This window comes from Melozone crissalis, unplaced genomic scaffold (genome assembly GCF_028551555.1).
Source record: "Melozone crissalis strain CALT ecotype California unplaced genomic scaffold, PUWL_Pcris_2 ptg000057l_1, whole genome shotgun sequence".
In the NCBI taxonomy this organism is placed as follows: Eukaryota; Metazoa; Chordata; class Aves; order Passeriformes; family Passerellidae; genus Melozone; species Melozone crissalis.
In genome coordinates this window covers 5,528,666-5,545,406 of record NW_026535835.1, presented here as the reverse complement: position 1 = coordinate 5,545,406, position 16,741 = coordinate 5,528,666, and the positions used below count along the sequence as shown (strand labels likewise).

Below are 16,741 nucleotides of genomic sequence, written 5' to 3'. Positions count from 1 at the left end.
ATTTATGAGCAGGTCATAAATGGGATCCATATACAGACCTTCCGCAGAAAAACTAAACATTGATTGGGCATCCTGGGCACTGATCTCCTCTGTCATCCCTGGAGACAACAAACCAGAGAGTAACAGTGAGCAAATATGTTAGGATGAATTTTTCTAGTACTTCTAGGCTGGAAGTAAATTACTTTTAAGGTCCCACCCAAACCAAAACATTCTATGATCTTGTGATGTTGCAGTAATTGTTCCCTATATAATCAGTTTTCAATCTTCTTTGCCTTGAAAAGAACTTCACTAATGTACAGAAGCTTTTTGGGTGGTTTTTGATTTGCTGGTCTGTTTCTAATAGATATTGAGCTGCAGCTTTTGCATTTATCTGATCCTTCCTTACAGCTATAGCCCTTGCTTGAAGCCTTACAGCCCAGAGAACCCCATAAACTGAGGAATAATGGAGGAAATGCCAGTGTTTGGCATTTAGAAGAGCTGGACCCCACTGCCTGTGCACCACTGCTGTGGTGATAGCTGAAAAAATGCCGATGGTTTGCTAGCACGGGGAATATTTATCAGTCTGGGCATGGATGCTGTGTTTGGCCCCAGCAGAACAACCCGTGAGGAGGGCAAAGCCTGTTCTGTGTCCAGCAGGAGCAGCTCCAGGAGCCCTCAGAACCAGCCCCACTGCCCTGCTGTCCCCCACAGCTGGCAGGGCTCTCCCCTGGGTCACATCTGCTTCCCCTTTACCTCAGGGAACAAACCCATGGAAATACATAGGATTGTTCTGAATATTTCCATTCGATCTGGAAGTGTTGAAAGCCTCCTCCAGGCACCTCACGTTATGTGGAAGATTGCCCATTACTGCTCAAAATAACACTTATTTCATGTGGAGGAGGAGGAGGAGGGAATCTGTTTATTCCAAAATCAATATTTCTACATTCATTAAACATTCCACTTATTAACTTCTTTTTTCCATGCCTGTGGTGGCATTCTATCCTTGTTTTTATCCTCACTACAAGTATATTTTTCACTTAATTTCCATTCCTATTTCCAAATTTTAGTTCTTTGAATTAGCTGATAGGAGCTTGACAGGTCTGGAGTGTGGGTATGTGGGAGAGTGTCTAACATTGCCCTAATTTCCCCCCTTCCATATCCTGGATCTAAACCAGGGTGGCTGAGTGCAGAAATCTGCCTGGCAAATTAAATTGATCAGACAATGTATGCTTCAAACAGAGTCAAGTGGGAATATTTTCTTGAGCTGCTCTGCTCCTCAGGATATTTGAAATCAGTATTGAATTTGAACTTTCACAGGCTTTTTTATTTTGATGAAAGGAGACAGTAGAAGTTGCCTTCTGTTTCATGCAGAATAGCCCAAACTAAGTAAGACTAATTTTCTGTGACACGAGAACCAGGTGGGACTATGATAATGAAGTTTAAAAGTAAAAATGATAAAGAAAAAAGTAATCTGTCTGGAAGGGAACTCAAAAGGCATTGCAGCTCATTATCCTGCCCCAAGTAAGGATAACACTGTGGTTAAAACACTTCTGTAATCCTTTGGAATCACAGATTTTATTCTTTACTGCAGAACAAGAACTATATTGTCTTAGGCAAGCTGGTTGGGCCCTTATTCAAAGACATTTAATGAAGCCTAGTTCTGACTGAGTTTTAGTGAGCATTAGATTCTTAGATATCATTGTAGCTCTTTCCGCAATCTTGCTCTGTCTCAGCCTCCAGACTTGAGAATGGTGATAAAAGCAGTCCTGCCCTTTCATTTGAGATGATTATCTTGAATATTAAAATAACATGGTCTGGTAAGGTACTGCACTGCAGTGCCATAGGTTGGTGCAGGAGTAGAGGCTCCAGGAGTAGAAGGTGTTCCTGCTTGGGAAGGATTAATCTGTTCTGTCAGTGCTGGTCCAGACCAAGCAGATTTCCAAACATTTCTGTGTGAGTAGGAAATGATATAACTTCCCTTTCCAGCTCCTGAGCTGAGTCTTCATGCAGGGCCTTGTTTGGAGTCTGGCTGCCAGTCCCAGCACGGGAACTGGGAAGAAGGAGCCTTTGGAGGCACTTACCTGGATTCTGGAATTTCTGGGGAAGAGCAGGCAGGGAATTCTAGCTCATATCTTCAAGTGACACCACTGCACACCAAGGGCTGTCACCCCTGAGCTCTGCAGAGCCAGCGTGGAAGGGGAGAGGTCCCTGTGTGACATGGCCTGGCATCCTTTGAGGTGGAGGTGACCCTGCCCCAGGAACAGGCAGCTCCTGGGGGAGCCAGCAGTGCACCAGGCAGGATGCTGGGCCACACTTTGGGTGTCTCACCTTTTTAAAGGCAGCACAGTGGCAAACTGTCCTGGTTTGTCTGAGCTGTCAGGTCCCAGGACACAGCAGGGAGTGGCAAAAAGCCTCAATCTCTTAATAAGGCAGCAATTTTTATCCCTTGTATAAATAAATATATATATATATTCAATCATATGTATATCTAAACCTGTCTATAAGATTGAATTTTAAAACCTTGTAATAACAAAGCACAATCCTCTTGTATTACTTGACTGTGGAGTTTTCACCTTCTGTTGAAGAAGTAATTTGTTTTCATGGGTGCTTAACAGACAAAGGAATACATATTTGATCTTCTTATTTGTATTCCAGGCTCCCAAAAAGGCAAAGAAGAAGATAGAAGGTGGTTCCAATGTTTTCTCTATGTTTGAACAAACCCAGATCCAGGAGTTCAAAGAGGTTGGTCACTACTCCGCTGTTCTCTATAGTCTCCTGTTATTGCTAATGAACAACATAGGTTTTGTTTGTAATCCTTATTCAATTCTCCATCTGCTTTAATAGAACACACAGTTGTTTTCTGAATCATCTCTGTGGTTTTGGCTGGTAGATCATTTTCCTTGTGTGTTTGTTTGTTCTTTCCTTCATTCTTTCTTTCTTTACTTCCCTCACTCACTCCCCTGTTTCTCTCTAGACTTATTTGAAAAGCACCCAAGCCCCCACCCCAAAATAAAGGAAAAGCATCATCTCATCCACTTCAGCCCTGATTCAGGAAAACACTTGAGCACATGTTTAAAGTTAAGCGGTATTTTAAATAAGAATAGTCTCATGTGCTCAAGTATTGTCCTGAATAGAGATGCCAGGCTGAACCAGGGCTTTCATTCCTGCTCTGTTCCACAACAGCAACAGAAAATATTCGTCTGTGCCCTTCTAAAGCTGCCCACAAAGGAGAAATGAAAATGCCAAGAAGCCCTCAGCTTTCTCCACAAATGCCAATAAAACAAGACAACATGTGGAGATGAAGTAAGCAACTTTGAGCTCCCAAGGGATTTGGTGTTCCAGGCACTGTAGGTTCTTTGAGCAGTTACCTGTGAAGAAACAAAACTGATGGGTGGCCTAAAAGCTGGAGAATATAAAACACAGATTATCTCTTTTATGAGTTTCAGCTCTTTTTCTGTGGGGACAATCTAGAGAGTCCATGAGACCATCACATTCTGCACTGGTTTGTCATTTTAAATTACTGATTTTTTCCCCATTTTTTCTAACTCATGTCTCCAAAGCAATTTCCAGTGTGATAAATGTCTGCTGTTTCATGTTGTGCTTTCACGTGGCTTTCAAGTTTACTTTTCTTGAGGATTGCCACCAGGAAAGCTCAGTGATGGATGAGACCAAACCCAAGGCAAGGCCTGGGGATATGACCCAGCTAAATTCATTTCCCCACAGGCAATGGGAGTATTTGACTCTCTTCTCCCACTTCTTCTCCATATCCTAGGAACCTCAATTTATTTTCTCCAAGAATTACTATTTGAAGATGGACCAGCACAAAGAACTGGACAGAATGCCATTATTTGATCTTCTTTAAATAAGATAATACCAGGAGCATTTCTAGGGGGATGGTGGCAGAATAATGGCAAAAGCATGAGGCAGTGGAGTGGTCGAGTGAAACCCAAAACCATGTTGTGTCTAAGGACTGCATATCTGGGACACATATTTCTGAAAACCTGGTTTGGATTAGAATATTTTTATCTAGAGATTTCAACCAGCTCATCAGCAAATGTTTCAGCATTGCTGTTATGTTATTTAAAATTCATCCATTACAGTGCCTGATGCTCTTCCTGTCTCCTGTGAGCTGCCTGGGTTTGGCTTTGCTCTTCGTATCTTCTTTCTCTTTTGCTTCCAAATTATGGGGAATCACCATTTAAAGCAAGGGCAAAACATCTCCAAAGAGTTGGGCTTAATTTTTTGTAAGGGGATTGATTGGAAGGTAAATATAAGATTATGAACATAATACTGAATGGAGCCTCATGGGCAAACTGGGCTGTGAGCAGTGAGGCTTTGCAAGAAACTGGAGGAGAAAATACCTGAAGATTTGTGGAGATAACTTGTTCATGGGAAGAAATGCACCCTGTAGGGCAGTGGACTTTAAAACTCTGCAAGTTACTGCAATCTCAGGGGAGCACTGTCTGAAGAAAAAATAATTCCTGGCCATTGCAGAGATACTGTCCCATATTGATGTGCCTGTCAGACAGATAACCAGCTTCAGTCATGCCAGGATTAACTCATATTCCCCATGGCATGACCAGGGGAATTTCAGATCATTAAAATCTTTCCAAATCAATGAAACATTATAAGTGTGATTGCAGCCAAGAGATGGACACACAAATGGGTAAACAGATAGATGAGCAGTTAGCTGGCTTGGTAAACAATGGTTAGAGCACACCAAGTCTGTGTTGGCTGAAAATAAAAAAAAACAACTGTTTTTATCTATCAAAAGTTAAATTTTGCCTGACAAGGGTATTTAAGGTCAGCACATCAGTGTCAGTCAGAGCACACAGCAGAGTCTCAAAGATGCAGTGTATTGGAAAGGGAAAAAACCTTTGAATAAACAATCTTATGGAGCCTACATTTCTCTGTACTTTTGAAAGTTCAGCTATCTCTGTGTGATGGATCATTCTAAGGCTCAGGAGGAATTGACTTCAGGTTGATGGCAGAGAGATATCCACAGAAATGAAATGTTTTACAGAAACATTTCAGCCTCATTCAAAGAATGGAGTATGGGGAAGGTATAAACACAGAGCAAACTCTGGCTAAATCTGCCCTGACTAAAGCCTCCCTAATTCAAACTTTTATGGGTTAAGGGCTGAATGGCTGGAGCTGCCAGCATTGGCTTCAGCCCAATGCACGCTGCACTGAGCATTAATTTAGTAAGAAGAAGTTTGGGTGGGTTTAATTAAGCCCCTTGCCAAGATACAGTAATGTGTGGAAAGTGAGGAAAGTGCAATGATGTGGAGGAATCAAAGGAAGTTAAATATTCCTTTTTACAGCATGAATATCATCCTCCCATGGACTAATGTGTGTGACTGGAGCACTGTTCTGTGCAATGGAAATGGCAATTCCTGTTCCTTTTCCTTCCCACAGGCTTTTACCATCATGGATCAGAACAGGGATGGCTTTATTGACAAAGCAGATTTGAGAGACACATTTGCTGCACTAGGTAAACTAACAATTCAATACTTAAGAGATATGCTGTCTCAATTTCAAGCACAGAAGAAAGGTTGGTATTAGAATGACAGTGGGGGAAGAAATGAGATACACAGGGGGCAAAAGGAAACCTGTTGTGTTTGACCTTCCTCCCTGTGGTGGCTGGGATCTCACTGCACAGCTCCAGCTGGAAAGTGTCCTGAGCAGGGAGGGGAATGAAGATCTGATCCCTCCCCTGCAACTATTTCAGAAGAAGCCCACCCAAGCAGGGGTCCATGCCAGGCATTTCTGATTTGCCTCTGAAGCCAGGCTTTTTCATCTGGGAGCCATGGAATATGCACAGATTAGCACTGCAGTCATGGACTAGCTGCCCCTCTGCCCACACAAACCCAGGAGGGCTCCATGTGAAGTTCTGGGAGTTTGTGTGGGGTGAAATGTGCATGTCATGAGATTAGGTATTGTCCATTCCATGGCTATCACAACCTTGATGATATCAAACACATTAGAGCAAATCTTCCCAAGGAAAGAAAAAATCCAAGCCCTCATGATCCCAAACCTGGAGTTGTATCCTTCTTGCAGCATTTGAGGCTTGAACAGTGATGTAGGCATTTGGGCTTTTGCCATCTGGAGCTTATTAAAAAGAGCTTGATAAGAATCTTTAGTGCTCCCCGGGGTGGAATCAGACGCCAGCAGAGTCAGTGCAAGGAGCAGAAGCTCCTGAACTCTTTATTGTGACAATGAGGTTTGCAAACTTTGGCCTGTAGCTACTGTTACCCTGAAATATTTATTTCTTAAGGCCAAGTTCTGCTATCTTTCCTGTTCAGTGAAGCCTTTCAATGCCTATAAAGTACATTCACAGCAAATTACCACTCAATTTGAGGAGGGTTGCCAGGGTCTAAACTCTCATCAATAGGGCTGCACAAGGATGGGGAAGGGATCTCATCCATCTGCCCTCTACTCAGAGAGGTGTCTCAATATCCAGGAGGGCAAAGTCTGAGACCTTGGATTCACTTCAGTCACTTTGATCTCTGCTATATTAATATCAGTGGGACCCATATTTCACCTGAGGTAAAAAAAAAGCCCCAACTCAAAAGGCAGTTTATTTGGAAGTTCCCTTTCTCTCGTCCACTGCTGGCCATGTCTGTGTTATTTATCCTTCTTGCTCCTTCAGTCACCCTTTGATCTCAGAGCCAGCTCTGCCAATTTCTTTTTCACTGGGGTATTTGGGAGTTGTGTTCTACCATGTTATTAGCAAAGTTGCACAGAGCCCTGAGCTCCCCAGTGGGAGGAGATGAATGGGAATCGTTTTTTGAAACACAATTTGTGATTTATTATGAAAAATGATCTCTGCTGCAGGTCGTCTGAATGTCAAGAATGAAGAGCTTGAAGACATGGTGAAGGAGGCGCCAGGTCCTATTAACTTCACTGTCTTCCTTACTATGTTTGGGGAAAAGCTGAAAGGTAAGTACCTCTGGGGGATTGGAGAGGTATCTGTCAAAGATCCTCAGCACTGAAATATCTCAGCACCTTGCAAATTACAATAATGTCTCCACAGAACAGTGCTTAGAGGCAAGGAGGGATCTCCAGTTTTGCAGACAGAGGGGAAGAATGAAAGGCTGAGGGACGGTGCAGAGGACAACTCAAAGGTGTGATTTAGCTTACACAAACTAACATGAAAGGGCTGAGTTGGGGTCCAGAAAGTGATGAAACCTCAGCAGCCTGGAGCACAGTGCAGGGGAGTTATTCACCATCAGAAGGCTCCTGGGCTGAACTCATGCTCATGCTCTAGTTATAGCACTCCCTGTGTTAGCTGGTTTTAAGTTGTTTTTTAAAAACCCACCCTTTTTGCACTCCTTAGGACATTAAGCAAATATGGGCTTTCCTCATTTTCTGTATTAATTGTAACTCCATGGCCCAGCCTCAGTGTCACTTGAGGTGATTTTGCCATTAGGTGAAGATTTTACTGAATAACCCTTAATGGAGTGGATAAATAAATCCACTGAAATAATTAAATTTCAGTGGATTTACAATGATAAGGGAGAGGGATTTTACCCATTGCCACAGAATATATAGGGAACATTGTGGGAAGTTCAGGAAATGTGGGTAGTAAATTCACTGTGTGAGCTGATAATTTAGTCATGTTTCCTCTCCAGTTAATGGGTGGAAACTGCAAGAGAGGGGGTGTGAGGCCAAGCCAGAACTCCAGTCATCTTCCTACAGGCATGAGAGAAAGGTGAAAGCCTTCAAAGCAGGGCTGGTCTTAGCCAAGCACATTCCAGAAGTTTGTAAAAATAACTAATGAATAGAAAAATGGAAAAATCTGATCGTATCTTCTTAAAAACATTTATTGTTTGGTTGATGGACTCTGGCTTTGTATAGCCGAACACAATTCCAGTGAAGGGTTTTCTATGCTTGGAATAGAAAACAGAGAGGTCTGAAAGAAAGAATTCATGTAGCTGGTTCTGGAAGAAAGACACTCTTGCTAAAGAGGGCAGGAAGTCTGGGAAGCACGAGGAGTGATGGAGAAGGCTGGCTGAGGAGAGGATTTTACTGCCCAGACATCGACCTGTGTGTGGCAACTCCACCAGGACATTCCAGGCGTCTTCTGGCAGAGTAGGGAGTTCCCTCCTCCATATTCTTCCTCCTGGGATATGTGAGTGTTTGTTGTGGGGTGCCCTGCTGCCCATTACAATTGTGAGCATGGAAATGAGCTCTTCCTCCTCTCCCCTCTTCCTCTTCTCCCCTCTTCCCCCTTGCTCCATAGCATTTCTGGAGCTGGCAAAGCCTCTGGCCCTGCCAATCCTGAGGCCTAAAAGCAGAGCCAGCACAGGAAGGTGAATGGCAAAGCAGAGCCCTCTTGTCTGCAGGTTTCCTGTTGGCTACTAGCAAAGGAGGAGGGTTTTTTTAATTTCCATTTGGTGAAGGGAAAATCACAGCTGTGCTTGTCATGCCCTTCTGGTTGGGTTTGTCATGCAAAGGAAGCAGAGCCAAAAGACTGCACATTCCCAATCAAAACTAATTGGGATGAAGAGCCTTTGTAGTGCAATTAGAAAGGGAGAAAGGGCTAGAGGAAGTGGATATGGCAATTTTGCAACACTCTTTATTAGCTAAGTACCACTCAGAGAATTTGGTGAAAGGTGCTTTCTAAGTAAAATTTGTTGTGCTATAATTGATTTCTGTCATAAAGGGGAAGCTGGGATTTTCAGGATGAGCTTTAGCTTTGTATGTTGAGATTATGATGCCAGATGAACAGCTAACAAAACTCGGTTTATGTTAATGCCAACCACATGGAGCTGCTTCTACAGGGAGTCAGAATAATACAATTTGTACAGAAAACAGAGATGCCGCACATCAAAGAAACCACTTTATTTACCAGCTAATCAATAAAGAATGCCTGCTGCATTGCTTCTCTTCAAAGCCAAAGTCCAAGGATATGACAGAGTAGAAAATGTAAAACACAGTAAGGAAAAAAAAATCCCCCCCACAGCGGTGACTACTTAAAATGCAGCCCTCTCCTCAGAGCTGGGGGATGTTTCTCTTCATGGGACAATCCAAACACTCATTAAACACCAATGCTCTTTGTATTGATCACAGATTCATTGCAGTTTGAATGCACTGCCTACAGCTTGGCAAAAATAATGTACATGGCCATTGTGTGGCAAGGAGGAGGCCACATAGCCCGAGGTGTGTTCACTATTCTATCCTGCAGGATCCTGCTAATCCTTGTGAAATCTTTCAAACAAAGCAAACTGTGAAGGCATCAGGAGAGTCTGCAGAGCAGGGAACCTTGGCTGGGTTCTGTTCTGGTTCTCCCTCTGCCAAACTTTGAAACAAACTTTGAATCCTCAACCCCTTTGTGTTGTATCCTTTTTAAATCACTCTTTCAGCATACCAAATAGCTTCATTTTGTCCATGGAATCAGTTCATCTGCTTGTAAATTTGGTTTCCTATAGTTACAAAGATTTGTATTGTGTATACTACGGGAATATTTTGAAATATTGGGGAACAGTCAGGAACAGAGTACACAGTGTATCCTTTGGTGTGGGTTGAAAATGAGTCTACTCAGAATCTGCAGCATTACAGAATAGTCAGAAGCCCCAGCCAAGATTAAGGCACTGTGAAAATGAGTCCCTGACACAAATGTTTTCCAGTCTAAAGAGATGGGATAGATAATGGAAGGAAGAAAAGGGAGACCATTACAATCATTTTACTGCTGGGAACAGAAAGACAGGGATATTAAAGTAATACTAAAAATCTGTGCCCAGCTAAGAGCAGAAGCAAAATCTTGTAGCCACAGTCTAATTCTTTGAACCGTCCTGTTTCTGTAAGTAACACTTAATGAAGAGACACTTAAGGGGAAGGGCACAATGGGATTTAAGTGCAGATCACCATCTCACATTGATCATCCTGTTTCCATTGCATTCCATTGGCATTTGGATTTTATGATGAGCTCCATTTCCCTCAGTGAGGGAAATAACCTCTATATGGCCAAGAACAAGTAACATCAAAAAGTGTTTTTACAAGGAACGTACAGTGCAAGATTAAAGGAAGCCAGTGAGGGAAATAGTTTGTTATATTTTCATTTCTGAAAGCCACTAATCCTCTGGGTACTGATATTGGAGACCAGTTCCTGGAAGTTTTCTCTCCTGCAGACATAGAATAGATATGAGTTATTATTTTTAAGCTTCTGAGCATTGAACTATTCACCTCTATTGTTTATCTGACATGACAAATGCTGCCGACTCAGGGAACCTTTGTCTTCAAACCCACAACTGCAGAATTCTCCATTTTGCACTGTTTTCAAGCGAATGTAATTACTTAGCAAGTATTCTGCAGCCAGAGAAATACATCCAGGCTTCTAAATTATATTTCATTAATTTTAGGCACGGACCCAGAAGAAACCATTCTGAATGCTTTTAAGATTTTCGACCCAGAAGGAAAAGGCCGCATAAAGGCAGACTAGTAAGTTTATTTCCAATCCTTTAGAAGAATAACAACAATAATAATAATTGCAGAGTTTTAAAGAACTGCTTAAAAGCTGCATTTTTCACAGTATTTTAAGAGGCAGAGAAACATTTAGCTTTGCAAGCCAGAGTTAAAAGTCTGGACTGTTGTATGAATGTATTTGTATACCAAAAAGAGATGTTATTGTCTTCAGACATTGCAAGAGCCAACAGAAATATAATCACATGTAGGCCATTAGATAGCCTCTTTTTGAAGGTCTGGATATAAATCGACACATGACTCTTTGTAAATTAACTCCATATGTAAAATTAAAATGAATGTCTGGTGCCTAACTCTCAGTGCTTGACTAAAATGGGAAAGCTACTCCCCTCTTTAAAAAAGTGATCAATTTAATTAACTCTGAGACATGGTTTTAGTGCTGGACATTTTCCTTTTTATGTGTTTACCATTTGAGCCTTCTGCTTCTAGAAATAATTTGCTGTAAAATTCCACTAGATACAGTGAGAGCCAAACCAAATAATACTATTAATAATCTGGCAATCATTGTCAATATGGCTATTTTTAAATAAGGAGGCAGAACTCAATTTGTATTCATATCCTGTTGCACCAACAAAGCAATGTAAAAAGACTTTAAGAGGTATTTGCACAAATGCAAACCCTCCTTGCACTGCCAGAATGGTGCAAGCAGGACTTTCAGGTGAGTGAGTTAAATTATATCACATCAGGGCAGAGGACAAGGATATTGGACCTATTGCTCCAGAGAAGTGGTTTATGTACCTAGATTTATGTATATGTTTAAATTTGTTCATATGCTGAAATTTCCTGGTGAATTTGGGGTCTGTACTTCTACTGCAGCAGCCATTTCAGGTGGATTTTATAAAGCATGATATGTATAGGAAATCTATCAGGGAACTACGAGTTACAAAATTGCATTTACATCAATTATTGCTGTTTATGTTGTGGTAGCCTCTGACCAGAACCCTGTGGAGATTTCCATGACACTATCTGCAATAATTGATGAAAGGTAGTTGAAAATGTAAGATTCATGTTCAATATCTCTTTCCTTTACCAAGGTGGTTTTCTACGGCAGTGCCCCAGTGGGTCTGAGAACTTTTGCAATATGCAAAATAAGAGACAGTCCTTTGAGTGAGAACTTCCAAATTAATTAAACACAAGTGGATGTAGCAATCAATCAGAAGTAACAGAAGGTTACGACCCGTCCTGATGGTTTTGAGGTTAACATCACCCAAAGAGCTTGGGAACAACAGTCAGGGGATCATATCAGAAGTGACTCAAACAACAGAATTAATGCAGCCTTTTGCCATATAGGGCAGATCACACAGTAGTGAAATCACAGCCATGAAATACGACCTTCTGATACTCCAGAACCCATGAAATGTTATATTTCCCACCACTATCTGTAACAATATCCTGCATACAAAATCTGCAGCTTGCCACCCTGTGTCCAGATCTACATTCCTTGGATGCTGGAAGCCAGCTGGAGTTTGGGGCAAATTAGGAATGCAGTATCACACTCCAAAATTAAGATGAGAGAGAAATATTTTATTTTTCCTTGATGGAAAAGGTCAACCTTGTCCCCACCCCCACTGCACTGCTAACATTAGACAATTGTTTTAGTTCATCACCACAACAGAGCATAATGTTTACTTATTAGACCCGAGGGTAATGTTGATCATTACAGAACAAACCATTAAATCAATTCTGTGGATGTCTTTGAGGTTTAACTTCTATTCATATGCTTCCAAAATGTAGACATTTGAAGTTTTGAAATAATTTTTCTGTTGGCTCACGCAACCATTTCAATGCGACAGTTAATGCTAATAAATAATATTTCTCTGTATTAAAAAATCCTGGAATGTTTCTCTCAAAAACCAGTCATGCTGACCTTTTAATCAGAACTTCATTTTCATGTTCATGGAGTTAACATCCTTCTGGGGATTTTTATGTCTCTTCCCTCTGCGTGTTTTCACCTCTAGTCTGGAAATGACTCACTTAGTCCATGTGATGGTAGCTGGGATGGAGCCTTCTAACCTTTCCAGAAGCTCCAGGAGTTTATAACTTACTTCCAAATTCAATGACAGACTTTGTTTGTCTGCATCATTATACCACACATAAAACCCTTCCCACAGCATGATGTCAAAAAGAGAAAAAGCTCCCAGTCCCATTCTCAGCTGGTGTAAACTGGGGCAGTGTTTGGAAAGGCTGGATGATTCAGTCCCAAATGCCACTCGTGGGGCAGAGTGACTCAGGCCAACACCAACTGTGCCTGATGCTGAGGCCAGTGAAACTTTTCAGATTTGGGCCAAATGAAAATGGACCCAGGGGGGTGGAAGAGGTCCCAGGCATGCTGGGCTTTGGAGGTGTTTGGCTGAGCTGGAGATGATTCTCCCCACAGCTGTGGAGCTCTGCTCCTTCCCACTCACCTGGTTTCCTCCAAGACAGCACTGTAGAAAAGGCAAACCCAGAGAAAAACCAAAAATGTCCCAGAGATTTTACAGATAATTTTTAAAAAGGCTTTAAAGATATCAGAATGCAACAAGGCATTTGTAACTGTAGAAGGAATTGATGTGAGCCAGGACAAGAGACAATATTTACACTCCTAAGTCAAGGCAAATGAAATGGATTTTTTTTTTTTTTTTTTTTTTTTTTGCGAATGGGAGGTTTGGTTTGGTTTTTGGGCTATTTTTTGAGAAGAATATAAGATTCCTAAAGAAAACAAGATACAAAACCAAAAAAAGTGCATAATTTCTGGCTTTGGAAATGGTGAGTGTTTGTTTCCCTATAAAATAAATAATGGAAAATGTGCATAGATCCTTTAGTCAGTCCTTCTTCCTTGTGAGTGTGCCAGAGCCTACTGGGCTGTGCATCAGAAGATTATAATTAGATATTTGATCTTTTCCCCTAAATACTTTAAGCATGTGAATAGAAGACACACAGTGCCCAGATCTCTTTTTAATTCAGGCTTGTTTGCAATGAAGTTTATTTGTGACTTCTGACAAAATTGCTGTAAGTGCTTCCTTCTATTCACCAAGCTCCTTCCTGGATCACACTTCCATTTGCATTTGCTAATTCTGTTTGTCCAGAGCATATATATCCAATAATCCATATACATCCAATATATCCAATAATTTATGCTGAGAGGTATGATCTCTCTACTCTTGCACCCACTGATCATTTGAGAATTTGCCTTCAAAAATGCAGTCACATACCAAGTGGCCAGAGGAACAGAACAGAAACAGAAACTTGAGACAAAGAGATGAAGAAACTTAGCTAACTACAGAGAATGGTGAAGTAATGCAAGAAAAATATACCAATTAGCTTAAGCTTTGTGTGTTCCCAAAGCTTGCACAGATATTTTCACACTTGTCCTTCTTCATTGTTTTCAATTTTCCCTTTCTGGGCTTCCAAATGTGCATTTATACCAATAAGAGCTCCAAAAGTGTCTGTGCCCCTGCCACAGACTGGGATGTGTAGCCTTTTCCTGGAAAAAAATCACATTTGTCAGAGCTGTGAGTGCCATTGTAGCTTTGCCACCCAAACTGCACTTCTGTCTGGGGGACTTCTCTCATGGGCAGAAAGGGAGGATTTATTGTTTTGCCTGAACATCTGCACCCATGGTAGGTGAATTTTGCTCCCCTGCAAGTGTTCCTGTTCAGGCATGATTTCTGTTATAAATATTCTATATATTCTAACATTTCTGTTATAAATAGTTTTAAATATTCCCTTTAAAAAGCAGAAAGGACTTCTTCTAGAAAAGCTGCCACTCTCACTCCCCCCACAACAAATTCTTGAAAAAAGCAGCTTTTTTTTTCAAATCCACAAACCAAACCAGATTTCTATATTTGCCTCAGCTTTTGTTTTTGTACAACAGACTGCTCACCTGTTATCACAGCTTTACAGTTTGTTTTACTGCTCCAGAGCTGTGTCTGATAATGTATAAATACATTTGGTAGCGACAAAAGGAGACAACTCTGCCTCTTCAGCGTGAATGAAAACTGTGAGATTAATATAGGAATTCTTCTACAGGAAGAGGAAATTATTGATGTTATTGAAGGGATGTTTATGTGAATCTAAGTGAGTTTATACTGGTGAATGTCCCAGCACGTGGTGCATCTGCATCTCAGTACATGAGAAACTGGGGTAGGTATAAAGATATTTTATGTACAGGGGTTAGACTAGAAACAAAAATAATTCTTCCTGGCTTTTCTATTCACCTCTAAACTTAGGTAAAAAAAATAAAAAAAATTTACATGCTCGACTGCCTTCCCACAATGGTTTTAAAACAGAGGGTAAATCAGCTGAGAGTCTGCCCCCAAAAGATTCTCTTTGATGTAATTGCACGGGATGCAGATTGTGTGTGGGATAAGCTCCGTGTTCCAGCGCTGTGACTCCAGATCAAGACAGGGTACCGTGAAATACAGCAGGGCTCATGCAGCTCCACAGCTCCTCTGGGAATGGCTGCATGCAAATAAAGCATTCTCCAGTGATGACTGGCAATAGAGGCTCGAGTTCTCTTTCAAGTCCTCTTTCTCATTTCATGCTCTGTTCCTTTCATCCTCAGATTTTACAGAAAATATTCCCTCTTTTGGTTTTGTTAAGTGATCCAAACTTTAAGCAGCAAGTGAGGAAACCTACCATTTTAGGCTAAGATAAGCATACAAAATTGCTGTATTTCAATTACAGTAATAACCTTAAACAATTTTAAACCTCTATAAAGTGTCACAAAAGAGAAATAAGTTGGCAGAGCGAGGCATTGACACTGATGGGTGCCCACAGAAAATCTCTTACAATATCATGTAAGGATTAGCAGCTCTAATTTATGCGGTCACACAGATTTTCTTTCATGCAACTTCAGGAGGGATCTTGCCATCTGAATTGTCATGTGCCATTATCACCCTTTAATCAGGTTATTTCGTTTTATTTGAACAGCATCAAAGAAATGCTCATGACACAGGCAGACCGGTTCAGTCAAGAAGAGGTAAGGAACTTTATTCAAGCCAGGGATCCAGCTCCTGTTCAGCACTAAGTCCTTGCCCCTCTTTAAATGCATGAATTTAGCTGAAATCCAGCCTGAGAGGAGGTTGATGCCAGCTCTAGCAATTAGAAACAATTCAAAGCATCTCTTCTGAAGAGCTCCATGGTTAAATCAAAGTCAAATTGATTCTTTGGACTCCCATCCAAGTGCAAGTGTGGCCTATCTCCCTATGGAGGGCAGCTGGGCAACTGATTTACTGGAGTCCAAGTGGATTTGGGTGGGGACTGTGTTCTGGTTTCCATTTTTGTGAGTAACTTGGTTTGAAATCCAAAATGAGGTAGTGACTTGGTGGTTTGTGTGAGACTGAGCATGGATTCTGCTGGCTGGGAGGAATTCAGGGGGACTTTATTTTCAGAGGAGGAGATGGAGTGGAGCTGGACTGTGGACAGAACAGAGACTGGACATTTATCCACCAGGGCTTACCTGGGTTTCAGGGAAAGCCTTTTCAACAGGGAACTTGTGGGATTCTAGCAGGACTTTATTAACCAGTTATGTTTCAACTTTACCGAGCCCAAGGAAAACTTCTCCCTGATGGTTAAAGGACCAGGGCAGCAGGGAGCTGAGCTGGGTGTAGAATGAAAAACTGTTCTTGTTGCTGTCCCACAGTCTGTGACACTTCTCTCTGTTTGCTTGGCAGATCAACCAGATGTTTGCTGCTTTCCCTCCAGATGTCTCTGGGAACCTTGACTATAAGAACCTGTGCTATGTCATCACCCATGGTGAGGAGAAAGACTGAGAGCAAAGAGAGGAGCTTCTCCTGAGGTGATGCACCCACTTATTTCATGATGCTCTCATGTACAAACATCCAGGATGTGAAACTACGTGGTCATTGGAAGAGAACCAATAAAATAACTGAAAATAGATTAAAGTTATTTAATGCTCCTGTTTTTATAAAATATCAAAATACCAATTTTGTGAGGGTTTTTCCCCCATCTTTTCTTTTCCCTGTCAGTGGTTTGAAATGGAATTTTCTTGATGAACTGGTGCTTTTGTGATTTATTGACAAACCTAATGTTCACCAGATGGTCCACTGGGCACTGCAGTCTTACTTAACCTCTTGTCTTTTATACATAAGCTCCATGTATTAATTGAGAATTCCTCTAGCTTATTGCACCAGGAAGAGTGTCTGGCAAATAGAATTATGTTCCATTCCACAGCCCCTAGCAATGGAAGTGTAAATAAAACAATCTGAAGTTCTTGTGAATATGCAATATGCCCTCCCCATCTCAGTGATGTGGCCAGTTCCTGAAACCACTTGAC

General features: G+C 41.4%; 1 protein-coding gene across 1 annotated transcript; it reads left to right on the top strand.

Moving 5' to 3' along the window:
* The first annotated feature begins 2,640 nt into the window (after positions 1-2,640).
* Positions 2,641-16,217, top strand: MYL10 (myosin light chain 10). Its single transcript, XM_054287318.1, has 6 exons — positions 2,641-2,721; positions 5,398-5,473; positions 6,817-6,921; positions 10,344-10,422; positions 15,376-15,424; positions 16,119-16,217. The coding sequence occupies exons 1-6, from the start codon at positions 2,686-2,688 to the stop codon at positions 16,215-16,217; spliced, it is 444 nt and encodes a 147-aa protein (XP_054143293.1). The 5' UTR covers positions 2,641-2,685.
* Positions 16,218-16,741: the final 524 nt, after the last annotated feature.